This window comes from Leptinotarsa decemlineata, unplaced genomic scaffold, assembly GCF_025532065.1.
Source record: "Leptinotarsa decemlineata unplaced genomic scaffold, Ldec_3_MD MMD2_tig00004307_RagTag_RagTag, whole genome shotgun sequence".
In the NCBI taxonomy this organism is placed as follows: Eukaryota; Metazoa; Arthropoda; class Insecta; order Coleoptera; family Chrysomelidae; genus Leptinotarsa; species Leptinotarsa decemlineata.
Genome location: NW_027412606.1, coordinates 6,738,500 through 6,755,992, shown reverse-complemented (window position 1 = coordinate 6,755,992; position 17,493 = coordinate 6,738,500). Strand labels below are relative to the sequence as shown.

The window sequence follows — 17,493 nt, the reverse complement described above, 5'->3', positions numbered from 1 at the left end:
TTCAAAGAAAGTTTTGTTAATTTCTAACTTTCAGAATAGAGGGTTCTCACCCTGAGAGAGGTTTCAGTAATGATGTCATATATGAACGTTTGGAACTTTTTAGTTTAGAGCATCGCAGAAAATGTGCGTCGCTCATATTTTCATTCAAATTAGTGAATGAGATAGTTAACTGTCCTAAAATTCTGGAACAAATTAACTTCAATATACCACGGCCAGTTTCATGATCTCAGTCCATTTTCAGACCTCTTGGAGCAAGAACTAACATTATGCTCAATTCTCCAATATATGTTATGTGTATGAATTTCAATAGCATTTGTTCCCATTTTGATATATTCTCCATTAACCTTCATAACATTATTAGAATTACAAACGTCTATTTGAAGTAGGTAATGATGTTTTACTGAAACGATGAAGTACTAAAATCCTAAGAGCAAGTAGCCCGATTTTGGTAGTGGGGACTATGTTGATGGGTTTGCTTGATAGTGTATTCCGACTAGTGAAAAATAGATGATCACTGAGGGAAGCGGCATTATTTTAATTCGAAAATAAAGGGTCCGGAATCATGTGGGATAATAGATTCATTCAGAACCCTGATAACTTTTTTCTGTAACCTGAATACCTACTCACACGATTGTGTGGCATCACGTTACACCATAATACTTACACTTTGCAGAATAGTTTTGAGATTCGGAAAGGGCATAAAATTTTCTTTTCAGCGAATTGTCTTCAAAACATTTTCTGTCGATATCTACTGCATCATATTCAAAAAAGCAGTCGGATCGATTTTTTTCTTAAAGAGAACTCGGCTTTGTTTTGTTTTCGTTCAATTATGTTTTATTTGCAATGTTTCAAAAACATTTTTTATTTTTCAGATACGATGGGTAGGAACCTAGATAAGTTCATCCTTCTCATGTGGAAAAATTGGGTTCTTCAATATCGCAAACCAATTCAAACTTTAATAGAAATCGTAACACCGGTTTTGTTTTGTATAATATTGGTGATAATAAGAGGTCTCTCCGACCCAGAGTTACGTAAGGACCAAATATATCCACCATTCTCACCAATCCCAAATAAGGATCAAATAGTTTCACTATTTCGTGCTTCTGATGACAAACTGTATGGGTAAGGAAATATCTTTCGATTAGTTTCAATGTTTTAATGAGTTTGAATGGCTTTATGAATTTTTCCCCTGTTCAATCTACAAAGATGAAAGAAATACCTGAACGGCTTTTTTTTCATTCTTGTGTTTTGAACAAATCACTGAAGCTTCATATGGAACTATTTGCTTGGTGAGTCTCAGAAAGTCCGATGAATCGAAAATTATTTCGGCGAGACAACACGCGTCTCGTATCCAATGTGTGATGGATTACAGTACGACCAACAGTCCTTTCACGCACGCAATGCGGCGAATAGCCACCAATCTACGACGTATCCATCACACTTCAAATCGAAGCGTGCTGTCGACCACCAAACAGCACTGCCTTGATAGAATACGAATGCTAGAAACTGCTAAGAAGTCACTAGTGAGGCGAGCGCGAAGTAACGTGGAAAACCTTAGGTTCCGCGAGAAACCTTCTCGTTTATTCCACCTGATCAGCCGACCGCTGATCAGGTGGAATTCTTCTGGAAGGATATCTGTGATAACCCGCAGCAACTCAACTTAGACACTCCAGCCCTAGCGCAGTTCGAAGCCTTCAACAGAGAGCTTCGACAGCCTGACCTCAATGAACTGCGCAACCCGAGAACCCCAATTGACCTTCGAAGAGCCCTTGTGGGTTCCAAGAACTTTGCTGCTCCAGGGCCAGAAAGGCTGAACACTTATTGGTGGAAAAAACTAACAAGCACCCACCGCCATCTTGCCAGAGTTTTCAATTCATGGCTGGACGGAGAGCAGCCGATTCCGGATTCCGAGGGGCAGACCGTTCTCATCCCCAAAAGCGGAGATTCGAACGGATATATGAGCAGAGAGGGTCGAAGAGAGGAGTCGCTGGATGTAAAGAGAACCTGCTCATCGATAGATGTGTGATGCAGGACTCGATACAATATAAAAGTAGCCTTTCTGTGGCCTGGATCGATTACTGATGCCTTGCGGTACCCGACAAAATAGTGAGATGCATTGAAGAAAGAACTGATACCACTCTGGCGAACTCGCTTCATCATAACATTTAGTCAAGCCAGAGTCCAAACAGGATGGGTCACTTTCAGAAGGGGTGTATTTCAGGGCGACCCATCAGTCCCCTTCTCTTCTGCATTTCACTGTTGCCATTATCCGTTGTACTCAGGAAAACTCAAGGGTATAACTGTGGCACCCCCGGAAAACGGAGGCTCAAGGTGACTCATTTGTTTTGTATGGATGATCTTAAACTTTATGCCTCTGGAGAGAAGGATCTCCATCAGTCCTTGAAGATGGTGGGAGAGTACACGCATGCTATCGGTATGAAATTTGGGATAGACAAATGTGCAATAGTTCATCTTAAAAGTGGTCGATGCGGAGACTACGGAGAGGATGTGCAGCTCGAAGATGGAGTCCGGAGAAACGTATACTACCTCGGGGTGGAACAACGCCACTCAGAAGAGGTAACAGCAGTGGAATTCTCTATCCGCGGCAAGTATAAGCACAAACTTCGACAGATCTGGCCATCGGAACTGTCAGGGAAGAACAAAGTTGCTGCAACAAATATGCTTGCCGTTCCAATCTCACTTTACTCGTTCGGAGTAGTAAAATGGACTTGGGAGGAGCTATATTAACTCGACGTAAAGACCCGAAAAATGATGCATCTATATAGGAGTTTGCATCCCAGATCGTCCGTTGTAATTACCCCGACAACAGGGAGGCCGTGGACTTTTTTGATTTTGGAGTGCCTACATGACAGAATGGTGCTAGATATAGCCTGAAAAGTCGTCAGGAGATGAGATCCCCTTCTCTGCATGATCGTGCATGATCGTGACCATAAGAGAGCAGGAATTTGAGCATTTCTCTTTAGGGCAGCTGCCCGAGCCGCTGATGAACTCGGTTTAGTTTTCGACACTGAACGAGGTAACCACAACTCTGTGATTAAGTTGGAACTCGTTCAGCGAAAATCTCAAATGAAAGCAGCAGAGGTCACCTCATTTCTTCAATAACATTGGAAACCTTGGCTTATCAAAGCCCCCGACTTTTGTTTTCTTCAGGTCGAGTGGGCTGAGGACAGATTCTACGTACGCCGCAGCTCTCGCTCGTGCACTAAATTTACAGGGAGGTCAATTGGAGTCGTAAACTCGACATTCATCTCCTCTGTAGACTCGCTCCTGAACTAAATTCACAGGGAGGTCAGTTGGAGTCGTTAACTCGACATCCATTCCCTCTGTATACTCGCTCCTGAACTAAATTTACAGAGAGGTCCATTGGAGTCGTAAACTCGACATCCATCTCCTCTGTAGACTCGCTCCTGAACTAAATTTACAGAGAGGTCCGTTGGAGTCGTAAGCTCGACATCCATCTCCTCTACAGACTCGCTCCTGAACTGAATTTACAGGAAGGTCAGTTGGAGTCGTAAACTCGACATCTATCTCCTCTGTAGACTAGCTCCCTAACTAAGTTTACAGGGAGGCCCGTTGGAGTCGTAAACTCGACATCCCTCTCCTCTGTAGACCCTCTCCTGGATTAAATTCACAGGAAGGTCAGTTGGAGTCGTAAACTCGATATCAATCTCCTCTGTAGACTCGCTCCTGAAGTAGATTTATAGAGAGGTCCGTTGGAGTCGTATACTCGACATCCACCTTCTCTGTAGACTCGTTCCTGAACTAAATTTACAAGGAGGTCAGTTGGAGTCGTAAACTCTACATCCATTTCCTCTGTAGACTCGCTACTGAACTAAATTTACAGGGAGGTCAGTTGGAGTCGTAAACTCGACATCCATTTCCTCTGTAGACTCGCTACTGAACTAAATTTACAGGAAGGTCAGTTGGAGTCGTAAACACGACATCTATCTTCTCTGTAGACTCGCTCCTGAACTAAATTTACAAGGAGGTCAGTTGAAGTCATAAACTCGACATTCATTTCCTCTGTAGACTCGCTACTGAACTAAATTTACAAGGAGGTCAGTTGGAGTCGTAAACTCGACATCTATTTCCTCTGTAGACTCGCTCCTGAACTAAATTTACAGGGAGGTCAGTTGGAGTCGTAAACTCGACATCCATCTCCTCTGAACTAAATTTGCAGGAAGGTCAGTTGGAGTCGTTAACTCGATATCAATCTCCTCTGTAGACTCGCTCCTGAACTAAATTTCATAAGCTCGACATCCATCTTCTCTGTAGACTCGCTCCTGAACTGAATTCACAGGGAGGTCACTTGGAGTCGTAAACTCGACATCTATCTCCTCTGTAGACTCGCTTCTGATCTAAGTTTACAGGGAGGTCAGTTGGAGTCGTAAACTCAACATCCATCTCCTCTATAGACTCAGCGTCAGAAATAATTTTTAAGTTTTCTCTGTCCATAAAGGTCCCACGAGTAGCTAGGGTAGAGCCCCGCATTACCGTGGCAAGGCGATGCTACGACGAGAGGGCGCCCAGTATCTCGAAGGTTCCGTAGAGACAGCTGATAGGCTCAGTGTCATTCATCCTCTCGGCACGGATACATACACCTTAGAATTAAGTCATCGTTGGGATGATATTCAGTTAGGGAATAACAGAACCACAAGTGATTTTGTCATTCCCGTATCCAGCGGGGCTACGTGGAAGCAGGCATCCGATGGCCGGCTTGCTCAACCCCCACATCCCAAGCCAATGCACTCGCCGAGAACAGCATGCACAGTGGTTCAGGCAGTTGAAGATGAACAAGGACAGCCAACCCGCCCAAATAATAAGGGAGTGGTGGAAACAAATAGGAGAATTATTGATTTTTTTTGGCAAATTTGTTTTCAATACCATAATTCGTTTTTGATTTTGTTCTGAAGCAAAATGTGCTCATTATCACAGTTTTCATCGAAAAGAGAGGTCGAATATTAGGCATTCATTTACTGATATACTTTCTCATCACAACTAGATATTTTTACCCACTGGATAATAAAAAAATTATTGAGGGATAACTTCACAAAATTGATTAACAGGTTATTTTAATTTTTCAGAAATAATGTACTGCTTTACTCCCCTAAAAATGAAGAATTCGAAAAAGTGATGGGGTTCTTCAGGTATGCTTTCAAGAATGTCACAGGGGTAGCAAATTCAGATGATTTAGAGACCCGCTTTTTGACAAATTCTGCCAACTCCACGTTTGCTGGAATTGACTTTGGAGATAGATATTTGAATATTTCAAGCTTAAACGACATTAAGGATATGAGAATATCTATAAGGTAAGGAAGATCTTGACATTTTTGTAACAATTTGAAAGAAGTTTTTGTTACGGTATACTGGTTAGAAAGCCTTAACAAATACTAGTCATAAAATGTTTTCGAATATCACAATCAGTAATAATAATAATGGCTTTTATTGATGGTTCCATACAATTTCAACCAATCAAATGGCAGAAATCAATATCTGCGTATGATAAATCATCGCAGAGATTGCTCTACCATCCATAATACTATCTTTGGTTTCTTTCAAGAAAAATATTGATAGATCTTTGTAAGAAATCAATACTTTTGTTGTTTTTGCAATTGAAGAAATGAATGATTTATATTTTATTCTGCCTAGACAACCTTGTTTCTGGCTTATAAATTATTCAAACTAAATTTAGCAACGTAAGATAGGGTGATTCAGATAACCATTTCAAAATAACTTTCATTTTATGAAGAATATTACCGATACCATCTCGACGTTGTAAAAATAATGGTTTTGTCTTGGGATAGAACTGCAGTAATATTCATTACTATATAGAAGGTTCCAAATAGTGCATCACATGTTTCACTTTGTACTCCAAAAACTCGTTATGGAATTGATTCAGATATCATTCACAGGATTGCTACACAATATCATATATGAAACAGGTGATATTTCACTTACATGGAGCACTGTCATCCTCAATGGCGGAGATCGATGTTTCGGGAAAAGACACGTGTCTTATTGCCTCTTCAGTACTAAGATAAAGCACTTGATCAATTCATAAAATTACGACCTTATGTAACGAATGTGTTGAATCTACTCATGTCATCGATTACAATACGTAATGACACTTATTAGCTTATTGATTCAATCCCAGTCATAGGACTTTGGCATTCTACTTCTCCATCTTCATACAAAAAATCTTTCAAAGAAATCAAAAAGCAAGTGATTTCATAATAAACTTTTCACAAAGATGTATAAATCACGCAAAGAAGTACAACTACGTTCATTCAATTCATTGTTCATATTGATATCGGCCATCTTATTGAAGATACATGTTGTTCTCGGCCTAGTTCGGGAAATACGTACCTACGCCCGGGACTGTTGCCGAAAAAAAGATGTTTGCATTCCAAAAAAAAATCAAATTATACAGTTTATTGTATGATTTTCACTATAAAGGGTTTTACAAAAACCGCGACACGTGTTTCGGTACACAGTAGCTTCCTCAAGCATAAACTGAAAGTTACTTCTGAATAACAACCATTTCATACTCTAACACAGGGGTCGTCAATTAATTTCGCTCGGGGTCCGTTTAAAAGAAATGAAATAACCATCGCGGTCCGCATATTTGACAAAAAAATTTTTATTTATTAAACTTATTACTAATAACAAAGCTGGTATTTTGGTACATGTTAATGTGAAAAATGACATTGTTTGTTGCGAATTATCTGTCTGAAGTTTGGAGTAAAATTGGTGCAAGCTATCGACATCAAATCCTGGAGATGCTCATTTGTAAGTCGAGATCTAAATTTATTCTCAATGAAGTTAATTTTTGAAAATGCCGCTCAACAAATATATGTCGATCTAAACAAAGTAAGAAGTTTCAAAGCATTTTCAGTTCAGGATATTTAGCACAACACACAAATTTTATCGAGAACTCTCCACTGGAAACTTCCGCATGTTTGTGTTTCAAAACTATGTTTTCTTGGAAATCGATCATTTCCATTTGAAGGGTAGCTTTATCACTTCCGAAAACAATAGCAGCTTCATTGCTCCATTCCCCATCAGGGTGCAGAGAGTAAATGCTGGTGCTGATAATTTCTACAACATTCTCAATTTTCTTAAAATCCGCGAACCTTTTTTCAAATTCCGATTCAAGATACATAATGAACATATTGTATTGACCGACGTCAATATCATTGTCACTACTGATTATTTTATTTAAATTGAGGAAGTGTAAACAGTCATTTCCAAGATCATTAAAAAAGAGATCGAGTTTTCGCAAAAAACTTTTAACTTCTGACATGAGCTCCCATATAAGCTTGCCCCTGCCTTGAAGTTTGACGTTCAGGTCATTGAAATGTTTAAAAATATCCATTAAGAAAGCAATGGCAGCTACATTTTCTTTTTCGTTTAGAAAGCTTAAGTAAGTGTTTGCTGAAGTATGATCGCTTTTGAAAAGATATGTCTCCAAGTGTTCTAAAACGCTGAAGTATCTTTCTAAGACGGCACCTTGACTTAACCACCTCACTTCATTATGTAACAGTAGATCTCAACATTATGTATCAACTTGTTCAAGAAATGATTTCAATTCACGATGTTGCAGTGATGATTTCGCACGAAGAAAATTTACTATTTCAATTAATTCTTGCATAATACGTTCAAAATTATGTTTGAATTTGCAGCATAGCACAGTTTGGTGAATAATACAATGGTAGGAAATCAAATTTTCATTGTAACTCGGCAGGTTGCTACTCAACAGGTGCACTAGTCCTTTTTTACTTCCAACCATTGCTGGCGCACCGTCAGTAGTTACCGATTAAAGCTTCTTCAAGTCTAACTCGTCTTTTTCAAAATAATCCATCAATGCTTTGATCATGTCTTCTCCTCGGATTCTTCGTAATAGCGGCAATAGACCCAATATCTCCTCAACAAAAGTTTCTCGCGTTTGGTCCAAGTAGCGTACAAAAATAAGTAACTGTGCCGTATCTGTGATATCGCATGATTCATCCATAGCCAGGGCATAATAGTTTGCATTTTTTAATTGCCGTTTTACATCACAAATATTTCCTTCTGCCAAAATGTGAGTATTTCTGGTGTTAGTAGAGGCAGATAATGGAATCCGTCGTATCGTCTCAACAACATCTTTTTTGTTCTCAAATAAAGCATTACCCGCCTTGAGAAAGCATTCTTTAACTAAGTCAGCATCAGAAAATGGTTTCATATGCTTAGCTAGAGTCCAAGAAATACGTAAAGAAGCCTCACCACATTTCTCCTGCTCAGTAATTGAGCGACTTATAATCTAGGTCGAAGATGAGTAACTTGATAGTAAACTTGCAATTTTAGATTTACGCAGATCACTACCAACTGGAAAGTTTCCGGCAAACGATTTGTGTTTGGTATCATAATGCCGTTTTATATTTGAGCTTTTAATCAACGCCACTGTTTGGTTACAAATCAAGCACATTGGTACTGCTCCAGTACGATTAGGTAACGTAAAACAATATGAGTCGGTCCATTTAAAAACAAACATGATTTTTCAATTTATTGTAAACCGGCACATACAGATATTATCATTCATAATTCGTCCACTCACTCATATCAGCATAAGGTAGCAGCTTTCAACAGTATAATCCACAGACTGATAAATGTGCCCTTGTCAGAGGCGAATTTCAATAAATAACTGAATATAATAAAGCAAATAGCCGTCAACAATGATTACGATAGCGGTCTAATACATTATTTATTATCAAAAAAGTTATACAAGCTTTGAAAGAAGTTTACCCAATTCGAAAAGAAGAGGATACAAGTTATAGAACCTCAACCTACTTAGGCCAACCCACTACAAATATTTCAGATTTTCTGCACAGCAAAGGTGTAAATGCTGCTTCCAAAACCAACAACTCAGGCATGCACATAAGGAATAACAAAGATAAAAGTTCAGTTTCAGAAAAATCAGGAGTGTATGAATTATCGTGTGGGTCATTTCCGACATTTTATATAGGTCAAACTGGAAGAGCGTTCAAAGCCCACATAAAGGAACACAAATGTAGTTTCCAGAAAGAAAAATAAATTCCACATATGCCACTCATTTAATCTCAGAGGGATATGAGTTCAACCATGAATACAAGCCCCTCCATTTCCAGAAGAAAGTTTTGAAACTCAACCTGTTGGAGAGTATGGAAATGAACAAATTTAATAACTGTCCATATCTTATGAACGATCAAACTGAATTGAATAATTCGCCATTATTGAATCTGTTCATTTACGTTACACAAATTCTGAAAATGACAGGATTATTAGAATATGAATGAGGAAAGATTGAAATACTCTTTCTCTTTCTGATATAATTTGTTACCACAATTCAACTTTATTCAAAACAACCGATGAACAGTTAATTGGAAACAAACAATTGAGAAGGATCACGGGATTATTCCTCTCAAAATCTAATCATTCATCACTCATGACAGAAGTTTGCCTGCCTAAATTCTGATAGATTTGATATGAAATTTGAATGAAAAAAAAACTATGAGGAATCATTAATTTGCCTACTTGATCGTTTATCCCCGTAAAACGTGCATAAGACGCTATAACCAAGAAATGAAAAAGAGAACCCGATTCGTAGCTATATGATATTTTCAACAATACCTCAGGTGCTAATTTGATAATATACATTACATGCATAAGTATAAAACATATTTATATATATGAATTTTACAAATGCGCTCACCAACTAATCGAAGCTGGAACTTTTATGTAGTCCGATAATAACAAAGGTCAATTTTACCCAAACTCTTATCGTGATACTAGGAACCCGAAATGTTTCCTCGAATTAACTAGACCGAATAAACTGCTAATAATAACCAATAATGAAATCACTTCATGGAAAGGGACTTGAAATACTTCGTATTTTAATTCACTCAAGAATTTTCCCAGAATGGCACTTGACCTCTCAAAAAATAAACTTGGTTTCCTCATTAGATACTTTTAAGTATAACTCAACGGTTATTTTTGACGGGTAATAATGCCATACGTTGCAAGGGAGCCAAGCCTCCGACCGCTTTATAAAACACAGGCTCCACGAGACCGATCCAACCAGCGACATACGTCCCGATTTGTAATTTCAGTTGCAGAAATTATAGCGTACACCGTTAGTGTACGACTGCGTTTGTTTTTTATTTAATTATTCGAACGGGATACCGTGACGGACCGGGACTAAAAAATATTCCGGGAAATCGTTTTAGTGTTTCTTGATAATATTTGTTATTTGTATATAAAACAGGCAGTATCATATTATAGCAGTGCTTTTTGGTAATATTTCTAATGTCTTCTTAGAGTGTTTTCTTTCAATTTCAAGATGTTTTCAGGTTTTCACTTTTCGGTAAGTTTTTTTTTCATTTATTATGGATAAGTTGGACGAAATTAAAAAATCTGACGATATAGTCGATTGGTTGTTGACAAATAATTCCAAGTCTTCATCTTATGATAATAAATTTACCATTATTAATACTCTAGGAAGGCCTCAATCAAATTTGATTTCAATTAAATCGTCAGATAATCGACAAAATCGAGGATTTAATATTAGTTGGTACGATAAATGCGATTGGTTAACCGGTTCCATTAAACGAGAAAAACTTTTTTGTTGGTCCTGATGTGTTTTATTTTCCGTACAAACCGAATACCAAACGTGGTCTAAAATAGGATACTCCGATTTTGAAAATTCACCTCATGTTATGGGGCAAATATGATTCACAATTTGGCACTTTTTTAAACGGTAGTGTTTTTTCAGGCACCTCAAAAACCATCCAAAATGAGCTTATTATAGACAGTGTGGCATATATTATTAAGGAAAATATAAGCAATGAGATTGAAAGTGTTTCTTTTTTTGCATGGGAAATTGATGAAACTATCGATTTTACCTGTACATCACAACTTTCAATCGTTTTTAGATATGTCAAAAATGGTAATGTGATAGAACGTTTTATGGATTTTCATGATATTTCATCTGGGCGTACAGCTGACGATTTGTTTAATTTTTTAATTCGTACGTGTGACACCTTTAATTTTAGGGAAAAAATTAATTGCGCAAACCTATGATGGGGCTGCGTTAATGGCCGGCCATTTAAATGGTTCACAAACTAAAATAAAGTCCGTAGCTCCTCATGCACTTGTCATGCCCATGCCCTACATTCAGTGTTAAGCAAAGCGTGCAACAACACAAACATTTTCGCGCCTCCGGCGGGCTTTTCTGTGTGTATATATTCTATATTACTTAAGCCTCCCCTGTTCTCCAATGCACGAGCCGTCACTGAAAACTATTCGACTTGAAAACATATTGAATAAGGCGTGACTTCATATAAATGATGTCAGCTAATTTTCAGAGTTAAAGGATGATGAAAAACGAAGAAAAATATTTGTCGTTTGGTGAAATTTGGCAAGTTTGCGATTTTCTCTATCATTCTTGTAGAATCTATAACAATAACTCCCATTACTTTATGTTGTTAATTACAGATTTCCTGGAGAACTGAAATTAACATCCAACCTAGAGGAAAACTGGAAAACAAATCTTGTTTATCCAGTTTTTCAATTTGCCGGTCCAAGAAGTTACCCGGACCCCACTGGTTCGATTCCAAGTAAGTGATTTTTTTTTGAATATTTCTTTCAGAATAACTGAAACATTTCATGAATTTAATATGATTTTCAAACTGAATTTTGAACTCATTGGTGTGCCTTTACTCTACTCTAATCAAACTGCATTTTGAGGAGAGACTTGATGATGACAGCACGACCAGCTATCGAAAGCGCTCGCATATAATGAAATAAGAGTTATAAAGCATCAAATCCTTTATGTAACTTGTGTTATTATTAAAATATACTCGAACAGTTTGTGTTGTCCCCCTCCGTTTCGCGTCGGGAGACAACACAATCTCGAGCTAAAATCTAATAATTTTTCCCTTGTATAATAAATAACTTATTGTAGAACTGTCATTAAAAGTGACATTTTCAATGGTTGTCAAGAGTATCAAAAAATGATGTTTTACAAAGTAGCGTGTTGAAAATATTTTAAATACAAAATATCAAATATTCTTCCATTCCTTATGACCCTGAATTGTCCAGCAAAATCATAAACGTATTTAAACAAGAACTAACATGAAAATTTCACAAAAGAAAGTTAAATCCCTAATTAAACTACATTCAAAATTGAGAAATGAAGATCCGTTATTCGAAAAGTCACATGTAGTTCCCTGCAACAATTGTGATAATATATATATATATATATATATATATATATATATATATATATATATATATATATATATATATATATATATATAGGACAAACAAAAAACAATTTAAAAACCCGCAAAGCTCTCCATAAAAGTAATTGTAAAAATTTAAAACGAAATTCTTGTGCTCTAACACATGTTTTAGATAATGATCATTCAGTTGATTATACTAACACCAAAATTCTCCATTTCGAACCAGATTCAGATAAATGACAATTTCTGGAGATGGCTGAAATTAAAATTAAAGAAAACAATATCTGCGAAAAGACAGACATTGACAACCTCAGAAAAATTTATTAATTTTTATTAACAAAAAAAACCTGAATACATCCCGTAATATTTGAACAAAATAAATCACCATGATAAACGACATTAAAAAATCAAAACAAAAAGTATTCCACATTCTTCAATGTCAAAAATGTCATTCTCATGTTCAAGATTTCTCTCAAAATTATAATTCATAAAGTAATAATCCTCACATAACACAGGTATGTTACTGTTATTATGTTTTATATCTATACTTATTATGTTATTTTTGATATTACAGCCCTCGATGAAGATAGTAAACATTAGCGGAAGCTAATATATATATATATATATATATATATATATATATATATATATATATATATATATATACATAAATCTGTTTTTTTCAGATTATTACAAGGAAGGATTTCTTGGGCTCCAATATGCTGTAACCGCTTCACTCATCCTTGCAAGTAATAATTTCACATTCGACAACTTCAATGACCCGAATCTAGCGTCATGGGCACTTGAAAATCGTGTTCCCGATATCAACATGAGACGTTTTCCATATGCAGCATGGTCTGAAGATCCTTTGCTCGTAGTACTGAAGGCAGTTCTTGGATTAATTATCATGATAAGTTTTGTGTATACCGCCATAAACAACATCAGAGCTATAACTACCGAAAAAGAAAAACAGCTAAAGGTGAGTGAGTGCCTAGAAGTGCCTAAGATAAGAGATATTTCTGATCATTTGGAAATAAGATCTCAATTATATTATTCTAAGTTTTATCAGTAAAAATAGGTGTTTGTGAGTATAGAATGAGATTATTTACTTTTTCTGAGATATACATAATCATTCGTATTGGATATATAATTTTCATTGTACTCAAAATTCTACATAAATATCACAGGTGGATTTAAAAATAAACGTGGAAAAAAGTTATTCAGTAAACAACTCATTTTTACAGATTTTTGTGAAAAGGCTTTCCATTCGTTACAAAGCGTTGAATTCTTTTGCAGTTGATTCTACTCATTTTCTTTTTGATGGATCTTTTCTGCTATATGTTATAATATTTTATTTCACTTGTGATACTTAATATATTGACATGGCAGTGAATTTCCATACTATAATATCAAAACTCAGTGTTACCAAGACATAAAGAAACACGTAGCGAAGGACTTGATACAATATAAGCGTAACCTCTCTATGGCCTGGATCGATTACCGTAAGGCATTTGACACAATATCGCATGAGCTCATCTTGCATTTGCTCAGATGCCTTGCGGTACCCGACAAATTAGTGAGATGCATTGAACAACTGATATCACTCCCCCGAACTCGCTTCACCATAACATCTAGTCAAGCCAGAGTCCAAACAGGGTGGGTCACTTTCAGAAGGGGTCTATTTAAGGGCGATTCCCTCAGTCCCCTTCTCTTCTGCATCTCACTATTGCCATTATCCGTTGCGCTCAGAAATACTCGAAAAACGGAGGCACAAGGTCACCCATTGGTTTAATATGGATGATCTTAAACTTTATGCCCCTGGAGAGAACGATCCCCATCAGTCCTTGAGGGTGGTGAGGATGTGCAGCTCGTAGATTGAATGATCCTACATCATTTGGAAGCCGGAGAGACGTATACTCACCTCAGGGTGGAACAACGTCACTCACAAGAGGTAACAGCCGTGAATAATCCTCTCCGAGGCAAGTATGAGCACAAACTTCAACAGATCTGTTCATCGGAACTGTCGGGAAAGAACAAAGTTGCTGCAACAAATATGCTTTCCATTCCAATATTACTCTACTCGTTTGGAGTAGCGAAGTTGACTCCGGAGGAGCTGTATCAACTCTACTTAAAGACCCGACAAATGATGCATCTCAATAGGAGTTTGCATCCCAAATCGCCCGTTCCACGGTTGTACTTCCCCCGACAACAGGGAGACCGTAGACTTCTGAGTTTGGAGTGTCTACATGACAGAATGGTACTGGATATGGCCTGTGAAGTCGTCAGTCCGTTGTGGGAAACGGAAAGTGCCGAATTTATTGGAACTATTCGTTCCTCACTCTCAAGTTCATACAAGCTAATAAGCCGGATGTGTTCCTTCTCGACCACCAGAGCAAGACGATATTTGTCGTGGAATTTTCAGCTCCTGGTGAGACGAATATCGTCCGAAAATAGTAGGAAAAACTGATAAAATATCGATATTTTCTCTTCGAACTCCGCAGACTCTATTCAGACCACTCTGTCAAGATAGTTGTTCTGATTATTGAAGTCCTTGGTGGAATGATGCCCCCCCTACTCTCGAATCTTATAATCATACCGGCTTGCCGCACTAAGGCAAAAATCTTAGCCGCACAGATGCAGAAAGCTGTCATTCTTGGCTCACTGCGCTTGCTCAGGGCACATGATTCTCGGACCCAATGATCACTTACCCCACGGTGTGGGGAGTGGTTGTTGGTTGATAATGCTGGCGCGGCCTCCTGAATGTATCGGGACTTTGGGGTATAGGGCCTGACCAGCGCATACTAAGGTGAAAAATAATGATAATAATAATAGTGTTTATTGTCCAACACTTTTCCATTCACAGAGCAGAGTTCACATGATTGAAAAACAATTTCATACTATTCAATATAAGACAAAAAAATATAAAATGAAAGATTGTGAACGTTTCTATACTCATTGACTATGGATTCGCACGAGACTCTTTAATTTCAACAACATAAGATATCGATCTAAGAGAGCTTGTGTGCATTACGCATAAAAAAGGATTATTGTGCCTAGATGCTAATCTTGGAACAAAGATTTCAATTTATGAAAACAGTCTACCTTGCCTTTCTATAACTTGTATAAAAATAAAACAGATGCCTACCAGGAATTCTCTGTATTGATATAATTCACGATTTCATGTGCTGATATATCATTTTTTTTGTCTCTGTTTCAGGAAGCGATGAAAATTATGGGTCTACCGAACTGGCTGCATTGGTTGGCGTGGTTCACGAAGAATTTTATTTTTCTTCTCATATCTGCTATTATAATGGTAGTTCTGCTGAAAGTCAATTGGTACAAAAATTCAGATTCGACTGTGTTTACTCATGCTGATCCCACAGTGATCTTGGTATTCCTCCTTTTTTATATCGTTTCAACCATAACATTCTGTTTCATGGTCAGCGTATTTTTCTCGAAAGGTAGTATAACTTACTTATATTCATTTTTTTTCATTTGCTGAGTGTTAAAAACAAATGACTGAAATTGTTGAATTGAATTTAATATTAGCAATATGAATTATCTTTTATCTTGAAAACGTCACCATCGATAAGGAATGTTTTCATGAATCTGGTTGCATACTTTCAACCCTGAAAAGCATAAAGATTTACCATAAATTCAAACAGCTGAAGTGATCTGCTAACTTCACTATTTTCAATGCATTACTGAAAACAGTACAAAATTCATTCCAGGATGTCCTCATCGTGACACCTTAGTGATGTCTTTTGATCCTGGTTGTCTTGCGAAATGGTTATAGAGATTAATTACGTAAAATGAAGTGTTGCCATGCTTGTCAAATTCATATATAACTAGACCAAATTTATATGTACCACGTAAATTCGTTGTTTCATTCATTCTGTTGGAAAAAAACCGCAAACATTCGACTTTGAATATCAGTGAAATAAATATCATACATGATTATAATACAAGACAAACAAAACAACTATTGGTCAAGTTATATCTGTCAAAATATGTGGAGAAAAAGTTTCAATGGTATAACACTTTCTCGATTGATTTGATCGATACTCGATGGATATCCATTATTTACTAGGAATTGAATAAAAAAAAACCTCGTTTTTTAAATATTCACGATATATTACTATCTGTACTTTGAATGCGAAAGTTACTCACCCATCCATCTTTGTTTCTTTGTACTGGTAAGTCCTAGAAGGCTAAAATTTGGTATACAGGGGTGCGCAAAAGTCCGGAATAAAATTAATATTTTTTAACCAGTATTTTAGGAAAAAAAACGCTGAAACACGTCAGTTGATTTCACGTTGTACGCATTTTTTGGCAATAAAATGAAATTTTTTTTTCAACCCCTTAGCTGCAACCCTCCCCAACTTTTTTTTCAAATGCAAACCTATGTCGTGTATGGGCTCATTGAAAAGCTCGTAAAAAGGATTCTGACCATACCCTTCATTTTTTATGTGGTTACAACGAAATGAGAAAAAACTCTTTTGAAAAGTTACAAATACCTAACTTAGTGCTATCTACGGGTGAATTAACGTGACAGATGCTGAAATTGGTCTCCACCCTCTACTTGGCAGGCTCCTAGGCGATGGTAAAACCCGTCTACGGAATTCCGAATGGTCTCTGCCGGTATGTTATGTGATTCCACTCTAATTCTGCTTTTTAGATCTTCAATATTAGCCGGCCTATTTTGATAAACCTTGTCTTTCATATATCCCCAATAAAAATAATCTAATGGAGTTAAGTCTGGGGATCTTGACGGTCATTCAATCGTACCACGTCGTCCAATCCAGCGTCCTGCAAATATGTCATTGAGATAATCTCTGACATTAATACCAAAATGTGGGGGAACGCCGTCCTGTTGGAACCAAAGTGTTTCAGTGAGGATATCTGGATCTGCTTCATTGGGAAACATAACAGCTAAAGCAGGGACTAATTCAAAGCGTTAAAATTCTGAGTAGCGTGCAGCTGTAAGGTTTCCCTCAAAAAAGGATGGCCCTAATATTCTGTTGTTGATGATGCCTGCCCATACATTTACTTTCTGAAGACGCTGCGTACGAGCTTCTCATATCCAGTGTGGGTTCTCCTGACTCCAGAATCGATAGTTGTGCCTGTTAACTAATCCATGTCAATAAAAAGTAGCTTCGTCCGAAAAAAATATGTTGAGTGGAAACCCATTATTCTCATCACATCGCCTCATTAT

At 37.2% G+C, this 17,493-nt stretch overlaps 1 protein-coding gene across 3 annotated transcripts in view; it reads left to right on the top strand.

Annotated features, from left to right (window-relative positions):
- The window catches only part of LOC111510619 (phospholipid-transporting ATPase ABCA3), a 122,688-nt gene that overhangs the window by 37,823 nt on the left and 67,372 nt on the right, over window positions 1-17,493 (top strand). For all 3 annotated transcript variants that reach the window (XM_074178878.1, XM_074178877.1, XM_074178876.1), the window contains exons 2-6: window positions 873-1,122; window positions 5,106-5,330; window positions 11,530-11,651; window positions 12,965-13,257; window positions 15,496-15,739. In XM_074178878.1, coding sequence (XP_074034979.1) covers window positions 878-1,122; window positions 5,106-5,330; window positions 11,530-11,651; window positions 12,965-13,257; window positions 15,496-15,739 — 1,129 coding nt within the window. In that variant the 5' untranslated portion in view covers window positions 873-877. The remainder of the gene's footprint in view (window positions 1-872; window positions 1,123-5,105; window positions 5,331-11,529; window positions 11,652-12,964; window positions 13,258-15,495; window positions 15,740-17,493) is intronic.